Here is a 16883-nt window from a genome sequence, read left to right as displayed (position 1 = left end):
TTTGTTTGTTACACCTTTTTACCTTCGTCTCCTGCTCCAGTATTTGCTATGACCAGAGCCAGCTTATGACAGGTTTTAGATGGACCAAATTCATGATCATGAATGGCAGCATGCAGGCCCGGATTGGACAGTCTGGCAGTTCTGGCAAATGCCAGAAGGGCTGCAGGGCAGTCGTGGGGCCGGGGCTGAGCCAAAAAGTACATATAGTATATAATTATAGTAGCTTGGGTACAAGCAGATATGGGCGTCAAGGCGTGGCAAAAAGCCATCTGTCGCCATACTCTGACAGAGAAATAGATAATTGTATTTCCTTGTATCTCTCTTTGAATCTTATCTTTATTACACGTTACAAAAGGGCTCCGTTAGTAGTTGAAGCACTCCAGCATTGAACTATAGGAGGACTGCAGGCCTGGGACTTGAACATGGAATCTCTGTGCTGAGTCACCACTGCTCGCTCAACGCTCCTCGCCGTTTCATATTGTTCTCTTCTCTGCATCAAGATTGTGCAGGTAAAGGAGTGTTTGTACAATATTATGTAACCCAGGTACAGAAAATGTAGTGAAATGGGCTAAATTGCCCTTTACAATAAATAACAGTTAAAAAAAAGTTTCACAGTGACATAATTCATTCAGTCATTATTATATCCTCAGATGGTGTAGTGGTATTATTATAGGACTCATATAATACAGAAATATAGAAAAAGCAATATGCGCATATGTAAAGCAACCGATAAAGCACACCAGACACCACACCAATGCGCCCTCAGCAGGCGCCTTGAGTTGTTCTAGTTTGAAAAGGAAGGGATGTCATATGTTAAGTAAATGTACCCACCATGCACTGGCCCAGAATGTCATATCAGGTGTAAAGATATTTGACTTTACACCTGTCATGGCTAAATAAACTTACTTGCAGATGGCAGACTGTAAAAGCAAAAATATAGGAAAATCATGAAAACATATGATGGAAATAAAGAATAAGCAATTACAATAAAACAATCCAATATAATTATAAATTTTAATCAGACAAGATTACATTTACATAGGCTAGACTACATGATAATAGCCTAGGGTCCGCGGGCTAATTGGTGTCAATTTGGGGGTCCTTAAGTTGACATGAAAAAGTTTGGGAACCACATGGTGTAAGCAAAGGATTCCGTCCATGATTCACTACCCTACCGGGACCTTGTTTTTAGCGAGCGCAACAGCGTATAGGCTACGTAGCCTATTAAATTGCGGTTCACTTCACATTTTGATTAGACAGAGTCACTCCCTCCCACCGTCCACTGGGGGTCATTCATGGTCCTCTATTTCTGTGTATCCTATTCAGATCCAATGCCCAAAAGTCATGGATGAGATTGTTGAGACGACCCGTAGAATCTAAAATAAAACAACACACGGATCACCTGCAAAAGACCGCAAGTTGATGCAGGCTGCAACAGAAGCAGCTGGCTGCCCTACAGTGTGGTAAGTCGATGTATTTATGCGACCTTTTAATTATTATGCAAATCACATGTTCACGATTTAATATCACAGAAACACAGTGATCACTGATCATGAAACATTATAGCCTGTGTTACTTTTAATAATTCACGCATAGCATTTAAGCAACCGACTTGAAAATAATTTTAATTATGGAGCAATTACAGTGTAGGATTACACATTTGCATTTGTAATTGTTCGCAGGAGGAGATCAACGTTTTATTGGCTTCTTCTGCCGTCTACATCTCTGCATTGTTTCGCACAGATTATTATTTTTGTATTCGTTTTTTGCAACGTCACTGTGTGTGTCAGCAGCTCGCATGCAGCCTGGAGCCCTGACTGATACGCACATAAATCCAGACTAGTCTACATGTAGGGCTACACTCCGCCCGGCTAGTGTCTGTCTGTCTGTGCCGTTCTTTGTGGCAAGTTTGACGTTGGATGTGTTTTATGATGGACCGTGCTTATGTCAAGAGGACAGAAAAGCAGATATTTCTTTAACAAACGCACGCATCACTGGCTGGCAAGAGGAGTATACCCTGAAGCCGGAATTATACTTTTTTTATATGATATTTGAAAAATATATGCCGGCTCAGGCTCACCCTCACGCATTTTTAGAAAGTAGAAAATAACAGGCGTCGGACTCACTGACCTTAGTTAACACCATGCACTAAACATGTCTTCTTAGTGCACTGCACTTAGTGCACTGAGATGATGAATTAGCTTTCAGTAGTTCCCCTCTCCAATGGAAAGTAGCCTATAAGATTACGCTGTGTGAGTGTGAATAGGCCAATAGGCTACATGGGGACAGGGCTTTTTGGGGAGAACTGCACTGTTTTGGAATGCCAATTGGAACCCATTTCTAAACTCATATGAGTCATGAACAATGAGGTGCATGATTAGCATTCATCACAACATTTAGTTGCATTCAGAATTATGCATTTTGCCCCCAGCATGAATCCAGCATAATGCTTTCTAAAACTAAACATGCTGTTGACAACAGATAGCCTACATGATATAGAGTTTATAGACAGACAATCGGACAGACCAAGATTGTCACAATTTTAATTTCAGAGTCCCCCTCGATCCTCGATAGACATTTAAAGGAATACAGGAAAAGGAAATCTGGGCACCATTCTTTTTTTTTTTTTTTTGGAAGACTGGGCCCACTCTTTATAGTTCACAGAGAAGATTGTGTGCACATCTCAATGCCTATATTTAGGCCAGGTGCTGCGTCTGGCATCCAGGCAAACATCAAGGAATTGCAATTATTTGCCTGTAAGTAAGTCTGATGGAGGCTCTGTAAACTTAATTGTGTGTGGATGTTTATTCCTTTTCCTTGATGTTTGGTGCCCACTGCTCAGAATGTATTGATGCCCACTTGCCCAGTCTCCTTGCCTGTTACTATTTAAAGTACTTCTAGGCTATGTTTGGAGTGAGCAGCCTGCATGTGCAGATAAAGTTGCAACCATCCCAGGGATCATAATCAGATACGGAATTACAGTCTTGACTACCAAGCAGCACTTGCAGCTGAAAAGCAGGCTTGCCAGCGCGCACAAAATAGGGAAGATAGACTATATAAATAATGAAACAGGAAACTGAAATCAATGTGGACGCTCAACAACTCCCTTCTCTGAATATGACCCAGGCTCTGTCATCATAGGTCTGTGCCAAGGTACAAGAATCAAACCCGCCTCATGGAAGTTATACATTTTCTTTTATGACATGGGAGGCAATGAGAGGGCTCAGGGTGGGTGGGTCGGTCTGTCTGTCTGTCTGTCTGTCTGTCTGTCTGTCTGTCTGTCTGTCTGTCTGTCTGTCTGTCTGTCTGTCTGCGTCCCCCCGGAGCTAATCTCGTGAACAGAATCGTTCTTATGTGGATCCCAAGATCCACATCATCAATTTGCAATGGACTGTACTATATAACACAAGTGCCAAAGACAAACTTTGCCTCTTGGACAATAACCTCTCTTTCACCCCCCCCCCCCCTCTCTCTCTCCCCCCGCCCCCGCCACCCCCCCCCCCCCTCTAGCTGTCTAGCATGTGAGTGTGAGTGTGACTAAACTCTTGTCTGACGTCCGCTCGTCCACTAAAGTGACTAAACACTTCTCTGACATTTGGCTCTCTAGGCATGGCATCCATGGCTCTCTCTCTCCCTGGTTCTATTTCAGAAACCGGCTCGGAGCATGCATGTGCTGTAACAGTATTACGCAAACAGAGCCTTTGCTGTGTTTGTTTACCCCATAACGGAGAGCATGACGTCTTATTTAACCTCACAGTTTAATTAGTAGCCTATGGTCTTTAGGTTGTGGGGGTTTGCATGACATTGTTTGTGTGTATTGGTCAACAGGAATACGCTTTTTTTGGGTGTTCAAGAGTGAGAGGACCTTGGACTCCAGTCACCAGTGCCTGATCTGACTGCAAAATGGCCTCCGGAAAGGGAGACATGCCAGGTAACTAATTTTGTCTTCTGTTCAATTCACGCAATGCATGGTATTCTAGTTAACCACTTGAATGGGGAATTTCACTTTAAAAATACTTTTGGGGGCATTTGCATTTGTCTACTCAGGCCTTTGTGTGGACCCCAGACTCCACTTTTCAATATATTCATTTTTTAACATTTGATATTCATTTGATCAGAGAGGTTCACCAAACCAACCTAACCTTGGACTCGAAAACACAAATCCCTGATTCTGGTGACTGGCGGCTGATATAATTGGCCTTCCAATATCAGGACTGCTTCATGCAACATTACATTAGTATTCTGACCTGAGATCAGATTCTAAAAATGTCTTCTACATCCTGACAGTTTTCTGAAAAAGCTATGTTTCTATGTCAGTCGTTCTACGACCTACAAGCTCGTAGCGCGCCATGAGCTTGTAGATCTGCTATTTTTCAATAGAGGGCTCATTTCCAGTGCGGTCCTCCTATATTTCAAAGTGAAATTCCCCTTTAAGCCCCATATAGTTACAACATCGGAAAATATCAGATTTACAAGCTCAATGCATTTGTGATGTTGGTAGATGATTTTTTCATTTAGTAGGGACACCAGCTGCTAGTTTGGCAAACGTTTTGCAAATCCCACCGCCTCCCCAGAATCCACCTGTAGGCTCTGTTTCTACATCCCCGGGGTCTTAATTCATTCTATTTGGCTTATAACTTAACTCAAATGTTCTTAGGAATGAATAGAGACAGAACACTGAGGCCAAAATAGTTATGCTCAATAAATATATATTCTAAGTCCATTCTAAGTGTTGTCTGACTGAACTGTAGACATGGTGGACGGTGTCTTGACAACATTTGTATACATTCTCTGCCTATACTTCACTCATTGGCTCCTGGTTTCCACTGCCCAGGGCTGGAGTCTGGGATGCCAGCCGGGCTCCATTCCTCTCCGGTTGGAATGAGGCGCACTTTCAGCTACGACGACCACTTAAACGCCCCCGTGAACTCTGAGCCTTTAGACATGAGTGTCAATCACATGTGGAATTGGAAGGACCCTGTCAAACCACGGCACAGGTCCAACCTGTCTAGTACTCAGGTAGACGCACGCACGTATGCACACGCACACGCACACGCACGCACGCGCACACACACACACACACATCACACGCACACGCACACACACACACACACACACACACACACACACACACACACACACACACACACACACACACACACGCTACAAGCTCATAGCGCAGCACAGAGTGCTTTTGAAAAATTAGAAAAAAGACATTCACAACATTTTAAAAAGACATTTTCAAAATTTTAGTTGCTACATATTATGATTACATCCATATCAGGACGGGGGTCCCTTTGATGCAAACACCTGAAGGCGCATGAACCTTTAGTATAAGACAAACACACCTGGAATGGGAAATGGGTTTTTTATATATAATGCTTTGTAATGCTACTGACGTTTGTGTGCAACGAAAACAAACTATTGCATTGTGGGTTTGAGAGTTGAGAGGCCCTTTTTATGTTAATCAATCAAGTCACCTTAAATCAAGTGGCAGTATATTTTTAGGGGGAACGTCATGTGATCTACTGGTCGATCAGGATCTACCTTTTGGGCAGCCATGCAGTAGATGATCTGTTACATCATTTGGAATGTGATCTTGGTGGTGGATGGGTTTTCAGAATAATTGCCAAATGTATGGGCCACATACTCCTGCTCTATGTGAATGGTTTATGAACTACTGTAATAATAACATAATTCACTTGTGTGACCAGGAAGAGACAACCTCAGCAGCTAACTCACAGCATCCTGTGGTGAAAGCTAAAGCCACGTCTCTGATGAGCACGCTCATGATCAGTAAGTCACCAAAGGACATTTGGAGAAAATACCATACATACATTAATTCATAGAATCATACATAGAACAAACATGTAACATTGCTGTCAGGCAAAAACCTTCATATCATCTTTGGTTTTGTTTTTCATAAATTATTTCTGTATTTTATACTTTGTCAAACAACAATTCTTTTAAAAAATTACTTTTAAAAGGTTAAATCTGTCTCTGGGTTTATATAAATATTTAACCAATAAAAACTACTAACAAGAGCTTGTTACTAAATAATAACACAGGTTATTTTTTCCATTTCCTAAAAGGTTTCTGCCTGTCAGCACCGATCAGTTAGTTTGAATGTGTATCGATATACAGCTGTACAGTTTGTTGCTTTCTACACACCACATTATTGCACAAGTATAGTGTGTAAGTATGTATGTAAAGCTTTATCCTCTATGCTGGTGGAAGTGGGTGCTTCCAGAAGAAAGATAGCTAAATTACTTTGTAGTTGAAATCATGTGACTGTTAAGTCTGGGCATGTACAGTAGCTGCATCATATGGAGACAATGGTTGATTTGAACCCTACGTTTATACTCTGTTGCATCGCAATGGGTTGTTGACTTCAGATTCCGATCCGTTTTTCTTTTTGCATGAGACATGTGTGAGATGTGATGTATAAAATAAGCATAACACTATAACCCATTTTCTGTCTGTTTGCCATATAGAGCAGACCCATGAGAGCCTGCAGAAGTTTGAGCACCAGGCCAGGCTGACAGAGGCTTCTACTTACTCCCCCCACAAAGGCCTCTCCGCTGAGGAGGTTGACTTCCATCGGCTGGCCGAAGGCACGCCAGTGAGTATGAGAAGCTGTCACCAGATTCAAAAACAATTGTGATGCACGATATAATCAGTAGCGTATCGAAATCGGCCTTATCGGCCATAGAAATGCCATATCGGAATCGATCTCAAAATAATCCTGATTATTTTCACCAATATTTATGACGCAATAGTAATGTGGCTAAGTCAATGGCGTTGAACTCACAGAGCAGCCAGTCTGCCTGTCTCTGTCTCTTTAAGTGCGTCAGCTGTTAGTGGGGAGGGGAATTACCATCTACTTTCACCAGCAAAACAAATATTCAAGTTCAATTTATATAATAACAACTGTAAGACACCCTGAGGGCGCCCTGAGGCCCTAAAGGGCGATGCTGCGTGCACGCAGACTGCTGGGTGAGCGCTGGCCGACTACGGATAAGCGGTTGAAGATGGATGGATGGAGTAATGGAAAGTGAAATAGCCTTACGAGTTCTTAATGTGAGCAAATGAGTGTGCTTGTACTAGTATGTGTGTATGATAAGGTTGTGCTCCCTCTGTCGTTTTGTCCATTCTTCCTGCCCACAATGTCCCACCCCCTCCAGGACCAATAGGACAGTGTTGTTGTCATTGTAGTCCATTGATTATTTCGTACAGCGGGTGGTGTAGATGTTACTGTATATACATTTCACAATGCAGTTGATAATTCTGTGGTCTCATGCAGAGTGATATAATGGTGCATCCATTTATCCAAAACGCTTTCTTTCCCCCACACATTCACACAACACTACGGTACAGCAAACCATGCAACGCACCTTCAACCTGCTCGGAGCAGTTCGAGGGTTCAGGGTCTTGCTCAAGGACACTTTTCTAGGGGGAGACATACAGGGAGGGAACCGGGAAGGGAACCCAAGCAGCCACTCTGTCTCTCCTGCCGCCTCCTGACCCCACTGCACTGACTAAAGGGCAGTCCAGACTCCATAGTCCATACTGTCTCCGACCACCGAACTTTTCGTCGGAAAGATCAGACTTAATTCTTTTTTCTCCGAAGTAGAGTTCGGCGAGTCACAACATCTGGGAGTGCAGCTTTCAGAACAGAAATTCGGAGGAATGCGTTTCAGAAGTTGCGAGTGACGTCATGTTGTAGTTGTACCGGAGCTTTCCGACAAAAAGTTTGATGGTCGGAGACGGTATGGACTGCCCTTGACTGCCGCCATGAGCCCTGTATCATTAATTAATCATTTACTTTCTGACCTACTCTTAACCAACAGGGACTTCTTGTTGCCAATAAGCAAAAGACCTTGACCTAAATCTTTGGGCCAAAGTGTAAATGTAGTCTGGGATTTACAGATGTAGATTTCACTACTGTACATTTACTTAAGTGCCGTACTTAAGTAAAATCTTGAGTTATTTCTACTTTACTTGAGTATTTCCAATATCCAGTACTTTTACTTCTACTCCACTACATCCCAGAGGCAAATATTGTACTACAGTGCTTGTACTCCACTACATTTATTTGAAAACTTTAGTTCACTATAGCTACTTTGTAGATTTTGATTGTTATTACAAAACATACAGTAACTTCAGCCCTAAATACATTCACTAACCACTTCAGCCCTATCTATATTACAGTATTGATACTTTTTCACTGTTTTGTTTATTCAAGATTCAGGGTATACAGTAAATCAAATGACAGTATATGTGACACACCCATATGAAACATATAAAAGATAACAAAATGTTGTGAGTCCATGCACAAAATATTGTGGTAGCATAACATAAAAATAAGAAAATAAAATAAAAAGTTGCATAGTCCTATGCTAACATGGAAGCGACACTAATACAAACCACATAACCTGAATAAAGTTTTGAAACAAAAACAAGACAAACGTATGACAAGACAAGACAACATGGCACAGTATTGATACTTTTACTTAAGTAAAACATTTGAGTACTTTTTCCACCACCACATGATGATGATGTAGACTACTGATATCACAGACATTCTAAGGTTAGTATTATTCCCAAATTAACCAAATACAATAATAATCACAATAATCAGAAGGACAGCGCAGTCTGTTACAGTTGTTGGTAGTGGAATCTACTGGTAGTAGATTAATAGTTTAACTACTGCTTCTTAACTGTGCCGTATTAAGAAGCTCTGTTGTTTGATTGATTGATTGAAATATTTATTTAACAGTTTGCAGAATTACAGTACCTACATTTCAAGCACAAACTCAATACAAAGACTGTTAACTGTGAGTGGACGACCCAATTAAGCATTACACTTGTTTACAAGAGGGTCCACCTTGTTCAATTCCTCAAAACATTTAGAGACGTACAAATAGACACTTCTAGTCAAAGAACAGAACAGGAATTCATCATCAAGGAGGTAAAAAGGGAAAATAAACATATACAGTGAGGGGGGAAAGGGGTGGGCGGTGGGGGGGGCAGTTTCGAATTGCAGCCGTCCGTAGGTGACCTTTGAGAGCGGTTTCAGCACGACCTCGCCCTTTAGGGCCTCAGGGCGTCTTACTGTAATTACAGTACATTTCAAGCACAAACTCAATACAAAGACTGTTAACTGTGAATGGACGACCCAATTAAGCATTACACTTGTTTACAACAGGGTCCACATTGTTTAATTGTATTAGTAGGCTATTAGTATTGAGGTGTAATACCGGTACATCCACTTTCTTAGCTTACGCATGTTTCATGATAAATGTTTTTATGTGATGTATTCCCATGCTTTTTTGTTCTTGCTTAATGTAAATCGCTCTGGATTAAGAGCGTCTGCTAAATGCCTAAATTGTAAATTGTACATCTAAATATTTGAATGTGGCCTCTCATGAATATTATTTATTTATCCATTCATTCATCCATTAATTCATCCATACATTCATTATTTTTGGTAGTTAAATTTGGGTAAACAGATTGCGTCATATGTTCACTGCTCAAGCAGTTGACAGGCAACGCCCTCGCGCGTACCTCCAATAGGACCAATCACAGGACGTCTAACAAGGGACCAATCACAGATCTTCTATCACAGCAACTTTTTTTTTGTAAGAAGCACCAGTTTGTTTTTGTAGGGGTTTGTTTGTACAATTTGTGCTTTCGTCGTTAACTATTTGATTCTGTAAAAAAAATAACCTATATAAATATGAATACAGTGGGAAAGCGAGTCGGAGCGGAAAGTAAAAGAATTCTAATCATAAAAAGGTAGGCCCAACACATGACATGATATCTATGCTCTTGTTTTTGTCGAGACGAGCCAGCCAGACCCAGTTCAGGCCAGGGCCTGTTGGCTAACGGTAGCACTAAAGCTAACCGTGCTAAGTTGGCCATTGTTTGATCTATCTCTGTGTTGTTGAATGAACTTGTCCTTCAATTAGCTTCTAGCCACATCTTTTGCTAACTAGTAACCACGTTAGCTTTGCTGCGTAACGACACGGTGTTTGTTTTAATAACTGGAGGAGGTTGAATACGACGGCTAAGCTATAAATAAGCTAACCATAGACAGACTGCAGCGCAACATGGAGCCTGTCCTCAGCCTACCTGCTTGTTGTCAAGCAGCGACATGGAGGATGCGAATTTAACAAGGTGTCATGTCATTGCATGGTAGCCCTATATAACAGTCAAACATATCTAAACCAGTGGTTTTTTTTAATCCTTTTCACGCCAAGGGTCATTATTTATTGGGCATTTGAGCCACAGACCACCATTTGATGAGATTTAGCCTCTCAGACCCAAAACTGAGGAATATTTTGTTGTCATTGGATAAGATTTTGTCCACAATTCCATGCTGGATTGATGTGGTACCATTAGGAGAGATAACAAGGCAACCGTTGATCAAAATAACAATTCTTCTACATTTTCTAATTGTGTAGTGTAGACTTCTTGTAAATTATGTACTGCAGATGTTTAATAAAAATGTAACTCGAGTCTTGACAGTATGAAAATGTTAGTAGTCTCAAGAGTGTAAGATCTATATAAATGGTCCATTTGGTTACTCTCCATCATTTAGCTGGAGACCACCTGGAATTCCTTCAATGAAGGGGTTGGGTGGGGGGGGGGGGGGTGGGTGGTTGTGTGTGTGTGTGTGTGTGTGTGTGTGGGGGGTGGTTGTGTAGGAGGGGCAGGTCAGCAGCATTTGAGGGGCCAGTTGCTGGCGTTTAGACTAAAGGTTATCATTTAGCACTGTGACTCTGCATTCTGAACAGAATGCAGGACCCCCACTAAGCCTTTGATGAGTGTGCTGGTCTGCTGGATGGCACTGGGGGAGTTTGCACTCAATGAAGGGAGAGTTGGAGACCCACTAAACACAATCACACACAAGTCTTGTTTGATGTGAGGCGATGAAGGCTTTATAAATATATTTGTCCTCGGTAGCAGCTGTATACAGCTAGGTCTTCCAGAATGTTTACTCGTTTAACACGTCTTAAACAAGAATGTTCTCCAACGTGCTTCACAGCATCGTTGTTTGTCTGTGATTCATTGTCAAAATATCATAGAGACTAGCATAAAAAGCCTTCATTGATGTTGTATGTATAAACTGGAAGAGAAACAAGGAAACATGACCTTGGCAAAACAATCCCTGCTACTAGCAACACGAATGTAATTGTGCAAATATAACTGTAGTATGCAGTGTCTGGGAAGGACATGGGTCTGGTGGCAGCCAGGTCTCGTGCGCTTTGTTTTTTCCGATGGGCCACCAGCCCACCCCACACACACACACACACACACACACACACACACACACACACACACACACACACACACACACACATTTAACCAATGAAGCAGGCAGCCTGTTTAGATCTGCTATTTTCCTCACCGTTAAAATCTTTGCCAGAAGTGTACCTCCCAGCCCTTTGCCAGAAGTTTACCTCCCAGCCCCGGCAGAGTAGTTCTGGAGTAGTTCCAACGGAGTGTGTGCCCCTGGTTTTTCCCTAGTGGGACTGATTGAGGGTAGCTACTGGGACGTAAGTCGGGACTTGATCACTCCAGGCTGTGTCGCCTGAGTGAGGGGTGTGATGTTGCGAGACCCGAAACCCCGTTGACCTCAGGATACATCACTGAGGATACATCACTGAGGATACGTCCCAGGTGCATCCATGCGATGTTTTTTTGTTATCTTTAAACAATGACATGCCCAAGTCACATGTCTCTTAGCTCAGTGGTGGTCCGGGGACCTGGACCTGTATGGGTCCATTTGGTTTCATTTTATGCTCAAGAGTTTAATTATAATTCAACTTAATTTACAAAAAATCGACACAATTAGAGAATGTAGAAGAATTGTTATTTTTTGATCAACGTTTGCCTGTTATCTCTCCTATCGTACGACTGCAACATATTCTGTAGTTCTGGGTCCGAGAGGCTATATGTCATCAAATGGTGGTCCATGGTTGCAAATGTTCAAATGCCCAATTAATAATGGACCTTGATATGAAAAAGGGTTGAAAACCCACTCTCTCTTAGCATGCTGTCTCCATGTCCAAAGTGAGGACTGCGCACTGTTGCCTTGCTCATGGATATTGAGATTTGTTTATTTCTTTTTGCCCATGCAGAGGTTGAGAATGCCAAGCGGGGACTTCAAGGAGGACAGGCTTACGTCATCGGCTCAATCCACCCCTTGTGGCACCCCATCCGTCACCCCCTGTGCCACGCCCACCGCCAGTCCCCGCGCATCACCTTTAGTCACCCGCAGGTACGTGAGAGAATCGTCACAGTGCTGCTGTAAACGTTTAGTTTGGCTGTCCTAGTCGTAACAAACGAAGGCTTTCAGCCTTTCACCTAGAGCTCCATATATGGAGAAAACGGCGACATCCAGCAATGAGATGAGGCTAATGTAGAAACCTCATTTGCTGTTATTGTCATCAATCAAGAATTTACACTGGAGGAGGAAGTACGCCGGAAGTGTGGAAGGCACGTTATTGTCACGCTGCCACTAAAGTGATTACTGGCCAATCACAGCGCATCTTTTATCAGACCCGAACATGCACTCTGTGGCGCACGCTCATGCTTCTGCGGTGCTTCGCAAGGAATCTCGGGGAAAGTTTTGCCCTCCCTTGAGCACATACGCTCCAGAGAGAGTCTGACACATACTGGTCAGACCCAGTCATGACTGGCTGCCTCCTAAGCTAGCCTATGACACCCAAGGACTATTAAAAGAGGACAGGAAGCGAAGACCGTACGGTGGACTCCATGTTGCTCCCTGGAAGGAAAGAAACATGCGCAATGGGCTATATGCAGCCAACACTTCCGCGTTCGGCTTCCTTGGTCTCAATTGCGCATGTTTCTTTCCTTCCAGGGAGCAACATGGAGTCCACCGTACGGTCTTCGCTTCGTAACCTTATTTAATTAACCTTGCATGCACCACGGAACGAGCTGACTTCACCCAAAACACCCATATGTGCACACACTGCAGCGAGAGCAGGAAAGATGCACAACAGAGACAACGTTTGTTTTCACCTGACAAATATGACTATAATGTCGTCATTTCTGGTTTGGATATATCCAGGAGCTGGTTTAACCTGAGTCCTGGATCTGCACCCTTCCTCACCGTCCCGGAGGAGTTCAGCGCTGCCGACCAGCACCACGCCATAGACATGGGAGGAAACGAGGGAGGAGGAGGAGGAGGAGGAGGGGGGTCGGAGAGGTGGAGCTTATTTGGAACGCGCTCCATGGTCCAGAAGTCCCCCACGGACCCGGGCTGCGACAGCAGCACAGGTATGGACTCTGTGTTTGTTTCCCCCGCTGTTATTTTTTAATGATTTTATATTTTTATTTAGCTTTCATTTTATAACATTGGCAAAACTGAGGACAGATGGGGGAAAAATAACGAATAGAGAGAAAAAAGAACAAAATGCAAATAGCCCCCAAGTAACAAAAGGCAAAACAAAAACAAAACCAGCGCATCACTTACACAGACAGGCAATTCTAAAATCAAACTTACAAGAAAAGAAAATAAACAAAAAACTAAACGAATAAAAAAACATTAATACATAATGGGAGGTTTGCATTGCACCTCTGCCAAAATGAAGCCTCAGTTCAGAAGACGCTAGTTAACGTGACAGGATATATATGTACAATATTATTTATTATTGGGGAAGGGCTTTGTAGCACTGGCTGTGTTGCCCCTACAGTTTTGTAACGTAACTCTTTTACTGCCGATGATGACGTTCACGTATTTTTCTTCTTTCTTCTTCCTAATGGCACTCGCTGCCTTTGACGTTTAACGTGTTTTTAGGTTTTTGTTGATTCAGAATGGTCTCGCTTAGGGAGATGCTCCCATCAGTTTTTTGGGACCGATCCCGATTGTTTTTCTCACGATCGGCCGATACCAATCTTGTCGAAACGTCTCTCCCCCCCCCCCCCCCCCCCTCCCCCCTCCCCGCGGTCCATCGCCATTATAACCGCACTCTTTCTGAATTAGAGCCCGCCGTTTCATATCTACATTACATTGACTGACTCCTGCGTCTTGTCATGTTCCTTCTCAGGCTTCTCACTGCAATCATACTTTGGCCTGCAGAAGTCCAGCACCATGGAGACTATCAAACCTCAGGTCCACCTCAAGGTCGAGGACCCTGCCAACTTCATGCCCCCCAAGCTGGGCATGGAACCGCTGCAGCCGCCCACGCAGCGGCCACACAAACTCAAACCCAGAGACTTGAATCTTCTGACGCCGTCTGGCTTCTAAGATCAACCTGAACATCCCATCCCTCCCATACTCCCCACCCTCCCCCCATTTCCATTGTCCCGTAAGGCCGACCTGATCTCTCACCATCCTCTTGTCTCCTCTGCTCTCCCAGAGACGGAGAACTGGACGAACGCTTCTATTTATACTACTACTGCATGACGGAGATGCTTCCAATAAGTACTGATGATAACGTGTTATTTGTCGCCTCTCTGTGTGGCTGACTCCAGCTCTTAAGATTCTGGTCGTGGATCGGCCCAGTGAACTCCAGGATTTTACATTTTTGTGTAAGTTCCGCAGCGGAACTCGGAAGAGTCAAGAAGGGTTTATTTGTCGGGTGTAATTGCAGTGAAATGTTGAACTCATGTGCCTGTAGGCTCTGTGGGGGATCCATGCACATTCTAGGTACCTTTTGACCCACAAACTCGCCTCACCACCAAATTAGAGCTTCTTTGACAGTCGCTGAGATTAAAACAATTGCTTAGTTAGGAGTTTACCGAGAGCGGACCAATGAATCAGTTCAGTATAGCGAAGCGACGCTGTCGTGTGACAGAATAGTCTATAAATCAGGCATCCATTCCCTCGTCTCCTCTGCCTAGCACAGCTCCTGAACCCTTCGGTCCAATTTAAAGCACAAAGCATATCTGTGACTGCTTTTTGTCAGTTTTGCTTTGTGTTCATGAATTATAATCTTTTTTTTTTAAATTAAATATCTTGTAATGGGTGCTGTGGGCTTGTTAATGCCTTGTCAGCGATGAGCGCGAATGGATCGTCAGCTAGTTGTCTTGTTTTCATTCAAGTCCTCGCACTAACGTTATATGACACGACCACCAGCCATTTTGATCCAATCCAGTACTAGATTGGGTGGTACTTTTCCTTCGTGTGCATTAATGTTTTCTTAAAAGAAGGTGTGAGCTTGCAACTGGTTTGCTTGTGGCATTTTCACAACTGGAGTTTGACCTTTCTTTTTATTATTATTATTATTTCTTTCAATTTGGAAGAACTTGTTAATTCAATTGTATTGACAGGATAGCAAACTACTTTTTATTTTATTTCAACAGCTAGATTTCATTTTGCTCTGCTAATAAAGCTGCAATCGAGAACTTTAATGAAACCTTTTAGACGAGAGTAACATGTCTAAAACTACTGCAGTTGTTGTATGGGGTCTCTAGTCCCTGTGCTTCTGTTGAGGAATGTACATCCTGGGTTCTGGGAAGACGTTTGCTTCTGCATCTCTTCTTTTCGAGCTTCAGGATCTCGTTTTGATATTGATGGCAATTTCAGGGGTGCTAAATTGAGAAAGATTGACAATTCACTCATCTGCAATATTCAATATTCAATATCGGACTGTTCACTGACTCAGGCTGGTTGACGGGGGAAGATGATACTGCCTGAAGCTGCAAATAAAATGTCTCCCCTAACCAAGTGAGCAGGTCTGCTCTTATTAGCTCAGTGAGACAGCCATGTTGTTCATTCTAAACACTAGCTACAGTAGCATGTCTTTTTACATTTTGTCACTGCTTCAAGAATATATTATAAATGGCTCAACTATTGAAATTTAGGATTTTGAACTTCGCTTTTTGTTTCCGTTTAGGTTTTTACATACCTCTATTCAACAGTCAATTGCTATTGTTTTGCAAAATGTTGATGACTACAGATCCTTACTTGCACAAAGGAGTTTGTCCCACTGACATGTGTAAATAAATCGGACACAACAGAGCAAAGCCTCTTCCCTTTTATTGAATATGTTTCCAATATCCTAGCAGTAAAATAGAGAACCTAAATATATATAACAAGACGCTGCCATTATTTGGAATGTGAAAGTTTAAGGTACGATTCCCGGCTCGTCCTGGCAACGTGTCGAAGTGTCCTTGAGCAAGACTGAACCCCTAACTGCTCCCAATGAGCACTGGGTGCTCACTGGGTGAATGTAAAGTACATTAGTCTGTCGGACCCCCAGGGTGGACAGTGAAATTTAAGGACTTTTAAGACCGTTTTGAAAAAATACATTACTGCATCAAAAGTAATCAACAAACTAGGGCACTAGGCTACTATTAAAAACTACTAAAGTTGCTGTGAAGTTGTAAATCTGCTATTTTCACAATATTCATCTGTGGAACAAAATTGAATGGCTCAACTGCTATATTCCAAGTGCTTGTCAGGTGTTCAAATACCGGTATGATTATTTTGGCCTGGTCGCAGCCTGAAAAGGTTGAGAAGCACCCAAGCATGTATAACAGTGGGTTGATAACATTTATAAGAAATTAGTTTTCCTCACTGTAAATGCATTTAGGAAGCAAAATGGTGTTCATCTCACCTCCTGTGCTGCTGCAAACGACGGTATTATTATGGGACATTTATACTTTGGGGATTGGGAGTCAAGCCAGCTCCAACTTCACCAATACCAAACTTGTACACAAGGTGGCAGAGTAGGCTTCATTAACAACAATAGCAGCGGTGCAGTCGAACTTAAGTAACCTATGGCTGGTGAGGTGTATATTGATGACGCATCAGCGTGAACTGCGGCAACTGCGACACTGCAACCAGGTAAATAAACATGTAGACTAGCAGTGACTGTGTGTTGGTCTAGTTGTTGTCGTGCGTGTTT

The 16883-nt window shown here is 42.7% G+C and overlaps 1 protein-coding gene across 3 annotated transcripts; it reads left to right on the top strand.

Moving 5' to 3' along the window:
* Positions 1 to 1356: 1356 nt before the first annotated feature.
* On the top strand, positions 1357 to 15999 carry LOC308322528 (putative monooxygenase p33MONOX). Of its 3 annotated transcripts, none has more exons than XM_080773832.1 (8): positions 1357 to 1467; positions 3829 to 3931; positions 4835 to 5019; positions 5715 to 5796; positions 6495 to 6622; positions 12147 to 12286; positions 13100 to 13308; positions 14079 to 15999. In XM_080773832.1, exons 2-8 carry the CDS (start codon positions 3904 to 3906, stop codon positions 14276 to 14278), a joined length of 972 nt encoding a protein of 323 aa, XP_080629958.1. In that variant the 5' UTR covers positions 1357 to 1467; positions 3829 to 3903; the 3' UTR covers positions 14279 to 15999. The 3 variants fall into 3 exon arrangements, with proteins under 3 accessions (XP_080629958.1, XP_080629959.1, XP_080629957.1); XM_080773833.1 differs by having other exon boundaries at positions 1360 to 1463; XM_080773831.1 differs by lacking the exon at positions 1357 to 1467 and having other exon boundaries at positions 3638 to 3931.
* The last annotated feature ends 884 nt before the right edge of the window (positions 16000 to 16883 follow it).

Source organism: Protomyctophum bolini, assembly GCF_963924005.1.
Source record: "Protomyctophum bolini genome assembly, chromosome: 10".
Taxonomy (NCBI): Eukaryota; Metazoa; Chordata; class Actinopteri; order Myctophiformes; family Myctophidae; genus Protomyctophum; species Protomyctophum bolini.
This window is presented reverse-complemented; position numbering and strand designations above follow the sequence as displayed.

Excerpts from the sequence above, each read along its gene's own strand:
- LOC308322528 (XM_080773832.1), top strand. The coding sequence starts at position 3,904 with ATGGCCTCCGGAAAGGGAGACATGCCAG. Across the intron at positions 3,932-4,834 it reads CGGAAAGGGAGACATGCCAG|GGCTGGAGTCTGGGATGCCA; the intron begins GTAACTAATTTT and ends TCCACTGCCCAG. Across the intron at positions 6,623-12,146 it reads GGCTGGCCGAAGGCACGCCA|AGGTTGAGAATGCCAAGCGG; the intron begins GTGAGTATGAGA and ends TTGCCCATGCAG.